At 36.8% G+C, this 16,290-nt stretch overlaps 2 protein-coding genes and 1 long non-coding RNA gene across 6 annotated transcripts in view; 1 reads left to right on the forward strand and 2 right to left on the reverse strand.

Annotated features, from left to right (window-relative positions):
* LOC123321329 overlaps window positions 1–12,164 on the reverse strand; it is a 42,880-nt gene extending 30,716 nt beyond the window's left edge. The window contains exons 1-3 of one of the 2 annotated variants that reach the window (XR_006538851.1): window positions 12,122–12,164; window positions 10,812–10,914; window positions 6,761–6,809 (exon numbers count right to left, since the gene is read on the reverse strand). This is a non-coding gene — a long non-coding RNA (uncharacterized LOC123321329). Of the gene's footprint in view, window positions 1–6,760; window positions 6,810–10,811; window positions 11,006–12,121 lie in introns of those variants that run through there. The other variant, XR_006538850.1, reaches the window with a different exon arrangement.
* On the forward strand, window positions 1,953–10,432 carry LOC123321326 (protein masquerade). Its single transcript, XM_044908796.1, has 9 exons — window positions 1,953–2,082; window positions 2,157–2,482; window positions 7,024–7,301; window positions 7,362–7,419; window positions 7,997–8,680; window positions 8,740–8,913; window positions 9,032–9,263; window positions 9,327–9,759; window positions 10,019–10,432. The coding sequence occupies exons 2-9, from the start codon at window positions 2,392–2,394 to the stop codon at window positions 10,184–10,186; spliced, it is 2,118 nt and encodes a 705-aa protein (XP_044764731.1). The 5' UTR covers window positions 1,953–2,082; window positions 2,157–2,391; the 3' UTR covers window positions 10,187–10,432.
* A 172-nt stretch (window positions 12,165–12,336) lies between the features above and the next one.
* The window catches only part of LOC123321345 (transcriptional coactivator YAP1-A-like), a 31,709-nt gene continuing 27,755 nt past the window's right edge, over window positions 12,337–16,290 (reverse strand). For 2 of the 3 annotated variants that reach the window (XM_044908843.1, XM_044908840.1), the window contains 2 exons: window positions 16,021–16,284; window positions 12,337–15,302 (listed from right to left, as the gene is read on the reverse strand). In XM_044908843.1, the coding sequence (XP_044764778.1) occupies window positions 15,049–15,302; window positions 16,021–16,284 (518 nt within the window). In that variant the 3' untranslated portion in view covers window positions 12,337–15,048. The remainder of the gene's footprint in view (window positions 15,303–16,020; window positions 16,285–16,290) is intronic. The other variant, XM_044908841.1, reaches the window with a different exon arrangement.

The following is a 16,290-nucleotide window of genomic DNA, read 5'->3' on the forward strand; positions in this document are numbered from 1 at the left end:
TGAAACTACCCTCAAATGGAAAAAACTTGGGTATCCTCAAAATATCGTGAAAGGAAAAACTAGTCGTAAACAGGGAAAAAATATTGAAAGCAATGTGTTCTATGTTCTATATAGCGGAGGAAACTTGCATCAATACATTAGAGCCGATTTTGCCAAACATCCATGTGATAAATCTTTATAAAAGGAGGAAGGAATTTGTTACGGAATTGACCATTATATAAGCCAGAAGTGTGTCCTCAACGTTGAAAGCAACGACAATATTTCACTGGTATAAACACCTCTATCGATAAAGAGTCACTGTTCCCCTCTCTTATCTGCAGCCATTAATATCGGGATCCCAAAATTTACACAGTCTCCCCATAATCTTTCTATCAATTACTAACTTAACAGTTTGTGGATTTTTGGCTGGAACATTTTTCATTACCCTGGCAAACCCTCGGGCCACTTCAATTCGAAATCGAAATTTAGGGAATGACTGCTTGAAAAGGAATGGACCTCCCGTATTCAAATAAACTGCTGAACATACAAGGCATCTTAATGCCTTGGATCCTTTTATCCTTTCACTCAACCCTGCTCCTTACTCCTTACTCTCGACGAGTAAAGATGTCGAAATTGTTCCTTCAATAGGAAAAAATATATAAAGTCATTATTTTTTCAGTGTCAAAATGGAACATTTCGTTATTGATTTACTTAATCTGTCCATTGAACAAGGAAACATTGATCAGTGATCAATGACACACTAACATACATAACTCTCGCACATATGGGACGTAAAATGAATATTGAACAATCGTAGAATAGAAAAAACATCCCCAGAACAGTCTACTAGAAGATACGTCCTGAAAAAATAATCGATATAACGCTTTGCAGTACTGGCCCTACCTGCTTCAACTAGTTTAAGTGGTCTACTCAATGATAACAGGTTACAGGTGTAGGTGTCCACCAGAAGGTCGAAGTAGAAGTTCTGAAGATGTTGAGGTAAGAGAGGATGGCATAAAGACAAGGTCGTTGACCACGACTGATAGTCAAGGACAGGATTGTCAGACCAAGTGAAGCAACAACACAAAAGGCAGGTCCGGCTATCGAATGTCCCACGAATAAGAAAGAAGGCAACGTCCTTATTTGAAAAAATATTTGGTCCTTCCGCTCGAAGTACACACTCGAATTTGAAAGATTCATTACGTGGGCAATTCGTAAGTACACCTCGAAGGGTATGTTCGAAATCATTTCAATACGTCGACAGAATTTGAAAATTCGTGATGCTGACAGCTGACACACCTCAGTATCACCACCTTTCTGTTCAAACTTTTAGAACTGTCCAATCTTTTCACATCAACATATCCGTCCAACAAGTTGACAGTTACAAATCTGCTGTACTGAATGTCTTCTACTACTATTTGATTCATGTATTAGTTTTGTAGCCATCATGAGGTGGATGACTAAAAATTTCCATGGTTCAATATGATTTTCCTCGATTCTATAAGCATTCTGTGATGATACCCCTCGTGAGCTCAAAATTTGTTAGAGTTAGCTCACACTATTTTTGAAATTGAAGACAAAAATATCAAAAATGTCCAGAATGATTTGGACAAGATACCAAAGTATGGTGTTCTAAGCATGTGCTATGAAGGCTGCTTAAATAATGCCTGCTCTGGCATACTGTTTTCATATTTAGCATTCACTGCAACTCTTAAGAGCAATTCGGAACAAAGCAGTACGACTGATAGACTGTTTATCTAAAACGAATGATCTTCAGTCCTCGTTTTGGTACTGATGAACAATACCCTCTACAAATCGATCAGAAGGACGTCTTGTTATGTTGACTCTTGCAGTATATTAGGTAGGAATAGATTCTAACTGCTCTATTTCGAAGTTGCAGTTCCTCCAGCAAATAAACAATCTTTTTTTCATCCACCCACTACACTAGGTGGCGATGCCAGAGCCAATTTCTGTTCAGAATTCATTCGAGAAACGAGAACATTGTGAGAAAGAAAGGAAGATGGGAATGTCTACCACGAAGTATGACACCGTATGGTCTCTAAAAGGTCCAAGTTTTTATGGAAGATTCACTGCTGCATATTCGTGAGTAACTGTTCAGTTTGTACAATCCCCATCTAGTAAACAGAAAAGGTTTGAGTGACTTTGTGTGTTTCTAGCATTTACAGCTACGTCCGCCCAATACATCGATGGTTTTGAGGTCATCCACGACATGTTTCTCCTACGCCGGCACTGCGAAGAACCAACGGTATTTCTGGAAGTGTGGAAGTATTGCACGCTATCGTCCAATCGTCTCCGCATCATATGAATGAATTGGTCGAATCCCGTGGACAAGCAATGTGCTTCAAGCTTAGTGGAGTGTGCCAGTGAAGGTGATAGTGACAGTGTTGAACTATGTGCAAACTGGCACCGCTTCTTTGGTGGAGTGCCTTCCTCTCAAGGGTTTTCGCTCAGGATGACTCTCTGGCAGGAGATTTCTTCACAGGTATACCCATACTTTATCCCTAAACCACGATCTGTTGTCATACGAACGGTAATTTTTTCTAACTGTATCCATACCATAACAAATTAGGATAAGGGAATAATATTGATAGTTAAGAAACAAACGGAAAATTCAACGTTCGATGCAACCCCAAGATTTCGTTCAGGACGTTCCCATTGAATCTCTAATGTCGATCATTCAACGAAATAACCAATCGGCTCAGTTCAATAGTAATAAAAACAACGGTAAATTCTTAGGACTGACAGAGAATTACTACTATTAACTGTGAAATGATTCTAGCAAATATTGATGTTAAAACAAGTTCAGTAGAGAATCGGTAACAACGTACTGGGTATATCAAATACAGACTTGATCTATAATGTCAAGAAACTAGTTCTTCTCTTTATAGGAAATTGACGGAGCTTTCCTTTTTCCCATATTCAGATCTTTATAACGCGACTTGAGATTATTTACTATAAGCCACGCCTTGGAAGTTCTATAAAGCAAATTCCATAAACGATCAGTTATTTCGATTGGGGAACACTCATAATACAGCGTTTTATTCGAATTGTACCCCCAAAGAATTTCAGTCATCGCCAAATCGGGCTATAACAGTACCGAAAATCCGCTGTATAAGGAAACAGAGGTATTAGTGGACCTCGATAATTTTTAAATGGGTTAATGTTCCGTTTTTTCATGAATAACAATAAAGAACCGAACAATCGTGTCTTCCAAGACGGTAAAACCGATGCATCGGTCGCTCAAATAATCGCGCAATGAATCAGAATGAAAGCTTGTCGTTATCGCATCATATATTGCGATGTTTGCGATTCGCATAGCTCAATATCTCAAAATGATAATCCAGGTTCAAAATATTCCATTTAGAACAACAAGATCGGTAACGAAAAAAAAGTAACTCGATTAATATCAGAGAAACTTATAATAGAAAGCTAAAACAATTCGTTCAACATCTGACAAACCATGATCGATATGTGGGTGCTTAACATTCAAAATCAACCGAACGATGACCTTATGTCTAATATCTCTCTACCACCATGAAAACTTCACCGAAATATATCAATTAAACGAATAATGGTATTGCACCAAGAATTAGGAAAAGCACTAAAGTAAAATCGGGAGCTATCCGATCACCCATTCAGGTCCTAAACTTGCCAGAGGCTGTTTGGCTCTCAATATTTTCAGAAATACAGATTCGATGAACTCGGAATCTGGTGCCTAGCTGTAAAGTTAACTTGGGAAAGCAGAACTTGAGCAATGTTTCGGATATAAAGGATATTCACATAATTTGCGATAAAATGCAGGGGGTTATTCCTTGCCCGGAAACATTCAATTATGCACCCCTGTGAGGTTTGGCATGTCGATAAAGAACTAATTTTGTTTTGTTTTAAGAGGTAATAATCTTCAAAACAAAACTAAAATAAGCAGTAGGTTCTTCTCCCATAAAGACAAACATATAAAATATCTTTTACCCTCTGAATTGTATCAACGAAAACATGGAAACTGTTTCCATTCTCGACACCCAACATCGCAGAAGAGGTGCGTATTTTCCCACATATTTCTCAACGCAATACGTTTTCAAACAAGGAATAACCCCTAGCATTATTGCCACATGTTTACCAAACACCCTGTATAACCAAAACACCGCGGAAAATCATATTGCACAATAACTTTTCAATTCAAACCTCTGGAGCATTGTTGTATTCAATGGGCACATTTATCGCGTTTTCCGGGTTCCGTTTTATCAATTTTATTATTCGAATCAAAATTCTATCAAAACAAATGTAACAATATCCCTGCACCTACTAAATATTACCGGTGGTTTGTTTACTCACCACCAGTTCACGTTTTCTAGTTGTTATCATTTTCAGGTTCGTATCGAAGCAAGTAAACATTCAATGAACGATCTATTTATGTACAGGCTGAATTTTCATGAAATGAAATTTTCATGAAAATTCGACGTGATTTTTTACTTTCCTTTTTGGAATACGGTGTGGAATTGGTTCAAATAACTAATTCGAAGAATTAGGGGTGGCCCCTGAGAATGATGCAATTTCCGTTTGGTTTCATCGATGAAAATTCGATTCCGCAGATATTATGATTGAGGCACGAATTTCCATTCCGCTCAGGATTGTGGATTAAACGTGGATGAATCCAGAAACCTAACGATCAAAACTGAAGACCTCAACAACCTTTCTGATTACACTGAGCAATCAGCCTAGAGCGAAATTCTAAATTACTAATTAATTCCGTCAGATTATAATGAAATTCTAAGCGGTTCTCTCCGAATTATTTTCTTTTACTATTACCGAACTGATCGTAGCCATATTAAAAACATTCCTCCATTCAAGAATCACCGTTAATTGTGTGAATAACATACGAGGCGTTCTTCAAGCAATTATTTTATTCATACAACAACTTGTATAAACAGTTAAGCAGAACACATTAAGCTTTGAAATTTAAATAGCAACGATATTGTACGAGGAGGGGTACTTGAAACATAATCCTCAGCGATACAGAACGACAGGTCAATTTTTATTTCAAATCACACCACTTTTCTTTTTAATTGAGGAGTATGTCATGCACCCTCTACCAGGAGTGGAAAGTAGTTTAATTTTTCAATCGGTAACCCTAACTTTTTGTGCCAGAAATGGATAAACCTCTTGTTGCTGATGATTATTTGGTTATTGGTGAGATTTTTTATCGAAAATTTTTTTATTATGGAGATTAAATGGTTTAAACCTATTGAAATAGAATTCATACTCTTTTAAAGTATTTTGAAGTCAATCACATACACTTTAGGGGTGATTGATGCCTTTTTTGTAGGGTATTGAATATTGAAATTCTGGCAAAAAAGTTATTGTTGCTATTTAAAAAACTCAATTACCCTCCACGATACTCAGAAATACACAGCGATGTAATTTGATTCATTTTTCCCTGTTAATTCTTCATTCAATATCAATTCAAACCAAACCTAATCTCTTACTTCGAAAATCCAAAAATGAGCAACATTTCTCCTAGCCAAAGTGGAACAAATTAAGTCTTGAACCTGCAACATCCACCCATCAGTCCACTAATTCACCATCAATAAACGAACATACAACACGTCACATCAAACATTCAATTCAGAAAATTAACCCTTCATCACACTGAACCTATTTATCTAGAAACGTGAAAACACAAAACGGACACAACGATGATGTCGGATAGAAAGGACATATTTGTTCACGTAAGAGCAATTCGACAAAATCGTCAACAATCGAACGTCATTATTCAAAACAATTTTCAAACCGCGTCGAAATGGAATTGATAGAGCAGGTTTCACCTTTGTGAACGTGGAGTTAAGAGTGTTTTTCAATCGAACAAATTTTAATCGGGTAGTAATTGAACATGTCCCCTACAAATTGATATTTGGCAACAAGGGAATAACGAGAATAAAATGGATTATCCTAAAATACTAATACACAGTTATTAATAATAATTTTCGCAATATTTTCATTCCACGTGTATAAAAGACGAGGAAAAACTGCAGTAGGTAATTTTTCTAAGGAAACAGACAATGAAGAAGCATCCAGTCAAATATGCAACCCTTGTGAGATATGGAATGTCGAATATGGGAATTTTCCTCACATATCCTTGAAATTGAAAGGAATAGTTGGAATTTTCGATATGGTGATAGTTTTTTATTCTTCTAAACAAAAAAATAAGGTTATCCACCTACTGATTGTTTTTAGGGGTTAACACCCTTTGAAACCACTATAGCTTCCCAAAATATGCAATCGTTTGTCTTTTGAATGACGCTATTTTTGGAAATTTTTATGATGTTTTAATCAAAGTGTAGTAAGCTCTACTTTTATTTCGGCTACATTAATATTGACCTTATTTTTTTGTTTGGAATGATGAAAGAATATCAGCAGATCGAATATTCTAACAAATATCTTTTGCCCTTTCAATTTTATCGATGAAAACGTGAGAAAAATCCCAAATTTTAACACCCCCATATCTCAGAAAGTGCATAGTTGACCCCAATTCTCTTGGGGCATCTTCAGTGAACACACTGGATTATGATTATTCACAAGGATAACCGTCACTTTCAGAAATGCGATTTCCTTAATTTACCCCCTCAAAATGATTATGTATTTTGATATCCATTTGAGTCAAACGCTTTAAGAGGGTTTTTAATTACTTTGGAAATTATAAAATACCATATATCAACAAATGTAAAGTATTAAAGTACATTCAAGTGTAGAAAATATGACTTACCTTCATGGTCTTTTGAAGATCGATCGTCGACTCCTGAAGTCTGGGTTTCCTGAAAAAAAATTCAGTTCGTATTAATTGAAGAAATTCAACAGTAAAAATCATCCCCAAGTGGTGAAATAAATGAATTCCGAACTCAATTTCATCTCATCTCACAACAAATTTGATGATACAATAGTCTGTCACCTTCTTCAATTGAATACTGACATTTTTAGTGAGCTTCATCTCAACTGAATCAAAATAATAGAGTAAAATGTATTCTTCAGGTTTGCTGGATACAATCACTAGCACAGCCAACTCGAAAGACTGTCCAGGAGTATGTATGCACGCTTTAGCCACCCTTATATGCTACGATGTGTTAGAGGACGTCCCATGTCCATCGCCATCCATGAAATGTTGTGTGGATGTCCCACCATCGAACACCACTGATAAGGGAAGTTTTTATTCCAATTCTTCAATGATAACGTCGACGACGACAGAGATGACAACGACAGAACTGATAACGACGACGACGCCTGCACCAGAAACAAAGTCACCAGAGAAGGTACCATTCAAAACTGCATAATATTCAACAATAATAAAAGTAAAGTATGGAAATTTTTAGGAACCCGCCCTTAAGCAAAACTCGAACAACAAGACGACCAATAATAAACAACAGCAGAGTGAGTATTGCATTAATTTATTTATTTTCGATTTGGGGGAATTCCTAAGGAGAAATTTTTCTAAGGCCTCCAGGAATTCGATCGAGGTATTGAGGAGAGTAGGGCATAAATAAATCTGTGAAATTATACGTTGTCCATCAATGAACGCCGTAATGAGATAAAAATTGTCGCAATTGCTACGAGCCAAAATTTCGCAAAAAGCTGTTTACTCAAGCGCAGTGTTGGTAAATGGCGTATGATGCACTAACGAGAAAACTAATTGCACTCTTGTTAGGAGGCTAATGAAAGTTCCCAAATATTATTACGAATAGTAATCCACTTGTATTAAAACTTCCTACTGTATCTCACTAGCTAGGAACTCCGAACTTTTCTACTCAAACAAACTGAAACATTGGGGGCAAACATCTCTTGACATCATCTAATTAACCAACTTCCAGCAAGCAACGATTTTCAATTTTTTCTGGCTGATGACCATGTGAAACATCGCGGTATCAAGAGTACTTCAGCTCAGTCAATTCCTCATATACTGACCTTTATTAATTCATTAACGGAAAAATTTGAATCGAAATGTTTTCAGGCGTGAAGACATGCCGAGGGTTTTGCATGGCAGAACGGATATCAGACTATTGCGAAGCTATTCTCGATGCCCCCGATCTGTGCAAGCCAGGGCTGAGGTGTTGCGTATCTAGCGATGCTTACGGGGAAAAAGCCCCTCCCAACTTGATCATTCCGAGCAAGACGAAAAACAACCATTCGATGACGGAAATAACGACAAGCAGACCTACACTGACAACAACTTCATATCCTGTTCGAGAAATCACAGCTCCTCCAACAAGGCCTACAAGACCTCCAAAACCTTGCAGGGGTGAATGTATCAGTGGTATTCTAGCCATAATATGTGACGATATAGATTCAGAAGCCGAGTGTCCGAACGAAGGAACGTGTTGTGTTGCATCAGCTTTGGACAGCTCGCCTACGACTACTACAACGCATAGAACCACAACGATTGACTCCAGACCACGTTGTCCTGGATATTGTTTGGTGAACATCATGGCTGCCTTCTGCGAAAGACCTTCAGTTTTGATACCACACACCTCCAACTGTAAAAAGGGATCTGTGTGCTGCGATAACACAAGAACGGCTGTCACAAAACCTAAACCGAGGCCTCACAATCCCACTCCTTCAACAACAACAACTGTTGATCCCAGACCAGAATGTCCTGGTTCCTGTATTGTGTCATACCTCAGTTTCACATGCTTCAGTAAGTTAGCACTTCTCCAATTGCCTACAAAGGGATGCTCAAAAATAATAAATTTTCAGGAAACGCTGAAATGACTGATGTATTCAAATGCAGAAAATCAGGCACCAAATGCTGCGCTCCCAAGTCTCTAATCAAGGAAGCCATCAGTGGCAAAGACGAAGCAACTGAAAAAGAAAGCACAGTTCCACCAAAACCAAGCTACACAACACAAAAACCTGCAACGGAAGTAACTTGTGAGTTCAACTGAAAACATCATCCATTCAAAACAATTTTGAAACTGCTTTCATTCAGTATATGCGATTTGTACTGCTATAGTTCAAGTTTTTGTTTTTAAACGGATACGATTTTCAGCTACAGAGGTGTCCAAGACGAGCGCAAGCAGTGGAAGACCATTGGTGTACTCTAAATATGTCTGTGGTGTCAAAGGGACGTCGAGAGTAGGAAGAGTTGTAGGTGGTGAAGATGGTGATGAAGGAGAATGGTGTTGGCAGGTTGCTCTGATAAACTCTCTGAATCAATATTTGTGCGGAGCGGCCCTGATTGGTACTCAGTGGGTTCTCACTGCAGCCCATTGCGTTACTAAGTATGTGCTTTACTTTTCGATCTAACCTGAACTAAAAATAATCGTAATTTTTGTGGTTTTTAGTATCGTGAGATCTGGTGACGCAATTTATGTCCGTGTAGGGGACCATGACCTCACAAGAAAATATGGTAGTCCTGGTGCCCAAACACTAAGGGTGGCCACAACGTACATCCACCACAACCACAACAGTCAAACATTAGATAACGACATAGCTCTTCTGAAACTGCACGGTCAAGCAGAGCTCAAAGAAGGCGTTTGTCTTGTATGTTTACCAGCAAGGGGCGTCAGTCATGCTGCTGGTAAAAGATGTACTGTCACAGGGTATGGTTATATGGGAGAAGCAGGTCCTATACCTTTGAGAGTGAGAGAAGCTGAAATACCGATAGTTAGCGATGCCGAATGTATAAGAAAAGTGAATGCTGTTACTGAGAAAATATTCATACTTCCTGCTAGCAGTTTTTGTGCAGGCGGTGAGGAGGGCAATGATGCATGTCAGGTAACGTCAAAATTTTTCCCAATTTTGCTTGAAAAGCTGTTATTTTCCGAGTTATAGGCCGATTTTTATTTCCCAATAAGTGTTTGAATTTTGGTATTCGATTGAATTGAAACTCTGCAATTATTTGTCAAGCTGATACGAAAACTAGTGTTAGTAGTAGTACGAAAAAAAAACTTTTCAAAAAAAAACCCGATGACATCCTAACAAAAATTCTCAAAAACTTCACGGCAGTGCTCTTCTAATTTGCTTTTTTTTCTAGGGTGATGGTGGCGGTCCGCTGGTTTGTCAAGATGATGGTTTTTACGAATTGGCTGGATTGGTATCATGGGGTTTCGGTTGCGGAAGGGTGGACGTCCCTGGAGTATATGTTAAGGTCTCTTCGTTCATTGGATGGATTAATCAAATAATAAGTGTTAATAATTTATAAATTCTATTTATCCCTATAGAAAACCAAAAAGAAAAAAATTATCTTTCCATTCAATTTATTTATTTTTTTAGTCAATAAAATCCATAATTTAAGTGTACATATTTAAAAACATATACCAATCACAACATCACATGATCGTGAAATTGTTACCAAATGAGTATTTGCACTGAACTGCCGGTTTATCATAATTATCATTCCCAATGTAAAATTCTTGTAAAATAAAAATATTTTTCTGTCTTCAGTTAATTTCGAAAGCTTGTGTTACGATCACCACTGGAAACTGAAGAAATTCCGATCTTTGTGTCATTAACTCCGATAAATACATTTTTCTCGTCCAATGTTTCAATCTTCATCATTTCCGAATGATAAATAGAACGTACCATTCAAACTATCACTGATGAGTGGCAAAAGCGTTTCAAATATCGGTAATATGAGTGAACTCAAAAAATATTTCCACTAATAGAAGTCTTATCCGAGATCAAAATATTAACGGTAAAAACAATGTCAGTGTATAATCTTCGATTGCATTTATCCACCAAATGTTCAAAACAAACAACATTGAGGGTAGTTATAATACATATTTTCAACTTCTCCCATCCGAAATACATTTTTTAATACTACTCACCCTGTTTACTTGACCACCATTGCCTGTCAATCATTTTTTGTAGATTATTCACTCGTCAACAAACGATCGATTCACGATTCAACTCTCATTGTTGAAGCGGCACCTGCAATAACGATCGATCAACGTTATCAATAAAGTAATAAAGGAGGCTGCGTCGAGAGCGGTCCGAACATGTGGTATAAGTTTGGAAAACAGGCTCTTGGAAACATCGCGCTTCTCCGCCGAATTAGAAACGGAAAAACATGTGAAATTTTATGCGATGCAAAAAGTAGTTCCTACAGATAAACGCTTTTAACTCGGTAATGAAAGGAATGAATTATCTCCCGTAGGTTGTCCTCAATTCCACATACAGCCCAAAATGTAAATTAGAGTAAACTTTTGTCAGCGTTCCCTTTTGATATACTTGAAATTCTGGATGGAGGGACATTGGAATGCAATTAACACTAATTGCTTTGGAAAATTCTTCCAATATGTCCGTCAGAATCTAAGAAAAATCGGTAATTTATTGAAACATTCACTACCCGTCTATGTTGGGGAAATCGACAAGTCCTATACTTAGAATCCAAAACGTGGTCAATGGATGAAAGATCTGCACATCCGACTCGGTTTTGTTCAAAACAGAAACTCTCGCCTAATATAGAGGGAAATTTGTAGGAAAATTATTCTTTCTTAATCTATTTAGACGGCGAATTATGGGAAATAGAGAAATGGTTTCGGTAGTGCGTCGGATGCATGCAGTGGCTTCAGAATGTGACCGCTCATACACAACTAACAAGCGCAAGTCACATTCTGATGAACTCGACACTGCAGCAGTACTACAGAATGTGACTGCTGCTTGATGATTGCATAAGAGCAGTCACATTCTGCAGCCTCTGCACTACCGAAACCATATCTTAATAAACCAAAGCAACCTTTCAAACAATTTCAAGAAATTATTGAAAGATATTCGGGAATCGGCATACATTTCTCTTAATTTTTTCCCTAGATGGTTTAGAAGTTCAGATTCACAACAATCGATCCATGTAGGTGGCGTAGTTCAGATAAAACATTCATTTTTCTTTAACGGCTGGGATGATTTTGATGAAATTCTGCTCGGATCAGTCCGCATATCTGATCATGAATTTCGAAAGTTCAAGCTTCGAGCGAAGTTCAGAATTGCCGATGGTTTTTAATTTTCAAAAATTAAACGTAAAATGGAAAAGATGTTCAGTAAGGAATATCGATATCCCTTTTTATTTATTGAACCATTGAAGTCAAAAGATTGTCAAGAATTTGGCACAGACGGAAAATGAAAATAAAACGAAATGTACCTCAAATGGAAATTCTTGTATTGAAGTTGTCTACTCTCTCTCTCTCTGCTTCGTTTACTTTGCCGAACGCCGTAGCAAATGACGACGGACATTCAAAATGCTCGTTTTCTCGTGGTTTTCAAGCCGAACGATTTCTTGACTCTTCGAATTTATTCATGCAAAACCTGAAATATCCAAAAATAGTTTTAGGAAAAGAGGGAAAAACAATATTGCCATTATAGAGAATATATCGTTTATATATGTACAGTTTTTTACTAATGTAGTTTCACAATGATGAATAATAAAGTTTACAAACTAATCTGAATTATTGTTATCTTAAACAGAATAATGAAGATCTGTACAATGTTATAAAATAATTTATGACCTATTCACTAGATGAAGTGATATAGAATATAGCTTAAAGTTCGTGATACAACGATTCTTCAATTAAAGTGATATTCTCGATCACAATCCAAGGTTGATTTTGGAAAAATTTTGAATGGGTATAATAATAATTCAGTATAAAATGTACCAACACCTTCTGTCTGTGATAAAATGTTCATTATTATATACTACAATACATATATGAAAATGATGTGGTTTCTTATGTCGTAAATTGTGCCTCAATAATAATTTTCGAAGAAAAAAAAACCTGAATCGAGATCTCTTCATCCTGAAAATCTATTTCAAACTAATCCTTAGTAAAAGCTGTAAAACACATACATACTTTATTTATCGTAGCACTCAAGTACGTTCGATAAATAACATCTCTTAATTCCCTTCAAGAAGGTTGATATTCTGTCTAAAAATGATATTTTCCGCTTATTCTTAACAATTTTCTGTAATGCATATTTGAGAATTTATATGAATAGCATGGACATTATGTAACCTGTAAATCTGGAGCACTCGTCACATAATTTAATGCATATACAGGCCATACACATAACTGAATTAACTCGAGGAAATTCGCACAGTTATGCTCGACTATCCAGTCTACGTGTCTGATATTGCAATAAAACGTTTGGCACTTAATTACAGATGGCATCTTGCCACATAAATAAATATATAATTTCCGTATACAAGAAGGGATAAGACAAAATATAACCATTACAAATAATGCGCATAATTTTCTTGAAGGCATCACAAATTGTATTTTATTCAAAACATCACCGCAGCATCAGTCGATACTACAATATTGCTATCTCAAGGCACAATCATTCATCAGCTGTCAAAGAGGAAAAAGTGGCAATTACTGATGGAAAAGTTTAAATTCTCGCATCTAGGAGATGGAAAACGTTTTTGTTGCGAAAATGGGGATCCTACAATGAAAGAGAGAAAATGGATTTTCTTTTTTCGTGTTTTTCCCCATTTTCCACGAAGTTGAAAGACTGGTTGAAATATCATTCAGTCTGGGAATCTTTACCTGGAGTGAAGAGGACTAATTGAACACCTAGAAATGAATTTTTCGAAACGAAGGATTTTAAAACTGTAGGGTTTTAAACAACACCCCCCTTAGGTGTTAGATGGACTTGATAAACTGTGGTGATGCTTCGAAATTGCTGTAAAAAACAGTTAAAAGCTAGTTGAGAACAACATCTCTAAAGATGAATTATTAGTGTAAAAGAATGTATATAAAAGATATAGATAATGGTATCTATGTCTGCAAAAATGATTCTCGATTATATATAAGTATTTACAATACATTAAAGGCACCAAAAATGGATGGATTTGTTTTTAATAACATGAGCGTCATGTTTTAACATTAGTTGGACTAATGTAAAACAGTTATTCTGTATATGGAAAAATTCAAGGGTTAAAAGTTTATTAAGTGTACGACCATACACTTGATAACTTTTGATCAGGTCTCCCAACTTGAACATCGGGTAATTTCCGTTCTCAATGAAACGATACCTAGCTACGAATGCATAGCTAGAAAATTCGTAATTGCTAAAAAAAGTATGAACTAATATTGCAGTTAGAAATTGTTGTATGTTTAAGTACATGAGTCGAAATCAACGAAATCGAAAGAGCTGGTTGAAAGTAATTTTCGAATGATACGGAAATCGATGGAGAGAATATGATTTATCACAAGCGATAAAAATTCCTAACCTGAACTAAATACATACATGTATATGTATAAAAGTAAATAAAATATTAAATAATCTAGAGAACACAACAATAAATAAATAGTACAAATTCCGGAATAAGTGATTCCACTAACGTCGATTCTGTGAGAGAAAGTAAAATTGGTTCGTCGAAACCAGAACCAAATTTAATTTCCCTAAAAGAAAACGGTTTGTCCCCACGGAAATTTGGTACTTCGAATTCTAAGTCTAAAACAACTTAATTAGAATAAGAAACTATAAATATTTCTAGAAAACACGCCCAACATCGAAATAACGTTCCCATAAATTGTAAGAAATACAAATGCTTAAAATTCAACATTTAACAATTAATTTTAGAACATTTAGTTAATTAATATTGCCGTGTCGAAGCGTATGAAGTAAATTTATTGCAATTATTTCAACTCGATTTCTGATGCAGTAAAAAATCATGTGAGCGTCGATGATCCTAGATCGAATGAAGTTTTTTCTTTACTTTTGACCAACTCGAAATATCTGTAGTCTATATTGTCATCTGAAAAAAGAATGTATCAGTTATATAACTGCTCTGGTGAAAAACGAACCGTTCGTGAAATTTCCTCACGGATCATTAAAAAAATAAATTGAAATAAGGCTAGTGTTAGTAGAGTTTCAATTACATAAAAGACAATTTTTTTTTCCGCGAACTTCGTGTATAAATCACAAAATATAGAATGTTTCATGAATGGTCACGAGAAAAAACTTCTGTAGTGATATATGGGACAGATCGTCCCTGTAAATAATTTCTTGTGTTAATATCTATAAGTGAATAGCCATATTATAAAATTATAAAGATAGGCACTTAATTTACAACCAGATGAGCACATTGTCAGGCTTAGTATTGGGTGGATTTATCAACGATTGGACATCGTCTAAACTAGGGAATTCCTCCCCCAGTTGTAATGAAGGCACAAGATCCTCAGTGGAATCGATGTTTTCACTAAGTGTAGATATGTCTGGAGTGTCCATAGTGTGACTTTCACTGCCTACATCCATACTGTCGTCCATGGTAGATAAGAAGTCTTCCGGTGTGTGTGGCATTGAGTAAGTTGTGCCCATACCTTCAAAAGAAACAAAATATCATCAGAATCTCACATATAAACGTCTGCTTAGTCACGCCATTCATAACTCGAAAACTTCTAGACCGTACTGAGAAATAGAAATATGATAAATAAATTTTTATTGCCAGAATTGGGAAGTACGGATGTTTATTTCCAGATGATGCGATTTAACATCTTCGGACATTTATCTGCTGAGTTACCTGAACGATAGGGTTTAGGCTGATACCCCTTGCCCGAAGAAACAGAGCTTGCTACGAACGACCTAGTGCGCCCCTGTGTTATTCCAGTAAATTCCCGAGCCGGGCATGTAAATAGCGAAAAAACATTGATCTTGAGGGAATTTGGGCAATTTAATTAACCGGCACGTTACATTATGATAAATTTACCGATATTGCCTCAACAGTAATGAAAACTCGCACTAACAATAGAAAACAAAAGGGAAGGTAGATTAGCTTGTTGGTGCTCGATAATTCGAATTTCTTCTGAGCAAAAATAGCACCACACTTTTTCGCATTGGATAACTCGGATTTCTTTGTTGACCAGTAAATTACGAGAACAGTAAAAATACGGTAATGTTATTATATCGCCGATCGTCGAACATCAGTTATTCTGCACGATGCGTGATGCTTGAGTGGGCACCCACCTTAAACTAACAGTATCATGAAGATATCACTCTTTCTGCACGATTCTATCGCACAGAGCAAATCTTGCGACTTACCAAGGCCACTGTCGGCTGATTCTTGGCGAGAATGGTCAGTCAAACTGGACAAAAATGGATCTATTGGGAGATCCGTGCTGCTTCCTCTCAGCATCAGTTCCTGCTGCCTTCTTATCTCCTGCTGACGCTGCTTCAGCCTGTCGCGCTCGAGCTGCAACAGCTGAAGCCGGAGCTGTTGCTGTTTCACCGGCGTGGACTGTGATGTGTTCTGCCACGGCGTCAACATCACCCCGGTACCGGGGGTTCTCTGCTGAAGATGGGTTGCTGGAA

This window comes from Coccinella septempunctata, chromosome X, assembly GCF_907165205.1.
Source record: "Coccinella septempunctata chromosome X, icCocSept1.1, whole genome shotgun sequence".
NCBI classification, from domain to species: Eukaryota; Metazoa; Arthropoda; class Insecta; order Coleoptera; family Coccinellidae; genus Coccinella; species Coccinella septempunctata.

Excerpts from the sequence above, each read along its gene's own strand:
- LOC123321326 (XM_044908796.1), top strand. The coding sequence starts at position 2,392 with ATGTGCAAACTGGCACCGCTTCTTTGGTGGAGTGCCTTCCTCTCAAGG. Across the intron at positions 2,483-7,023 it reads GGCAGGAGATTTCTTCACAG|GTTTGCTGGATACAATCACT; the intron begins GTATACCCATAC and ends TGTATTCTTCAG. Across the intron at positions 8,681-8,739 it reads CCTCAGTTTCACATGCTTCA|GAAACGCTGAAATGACTGAT; the intron begins GTAAGTTAGCAC and ends ATAAATTTTCAG.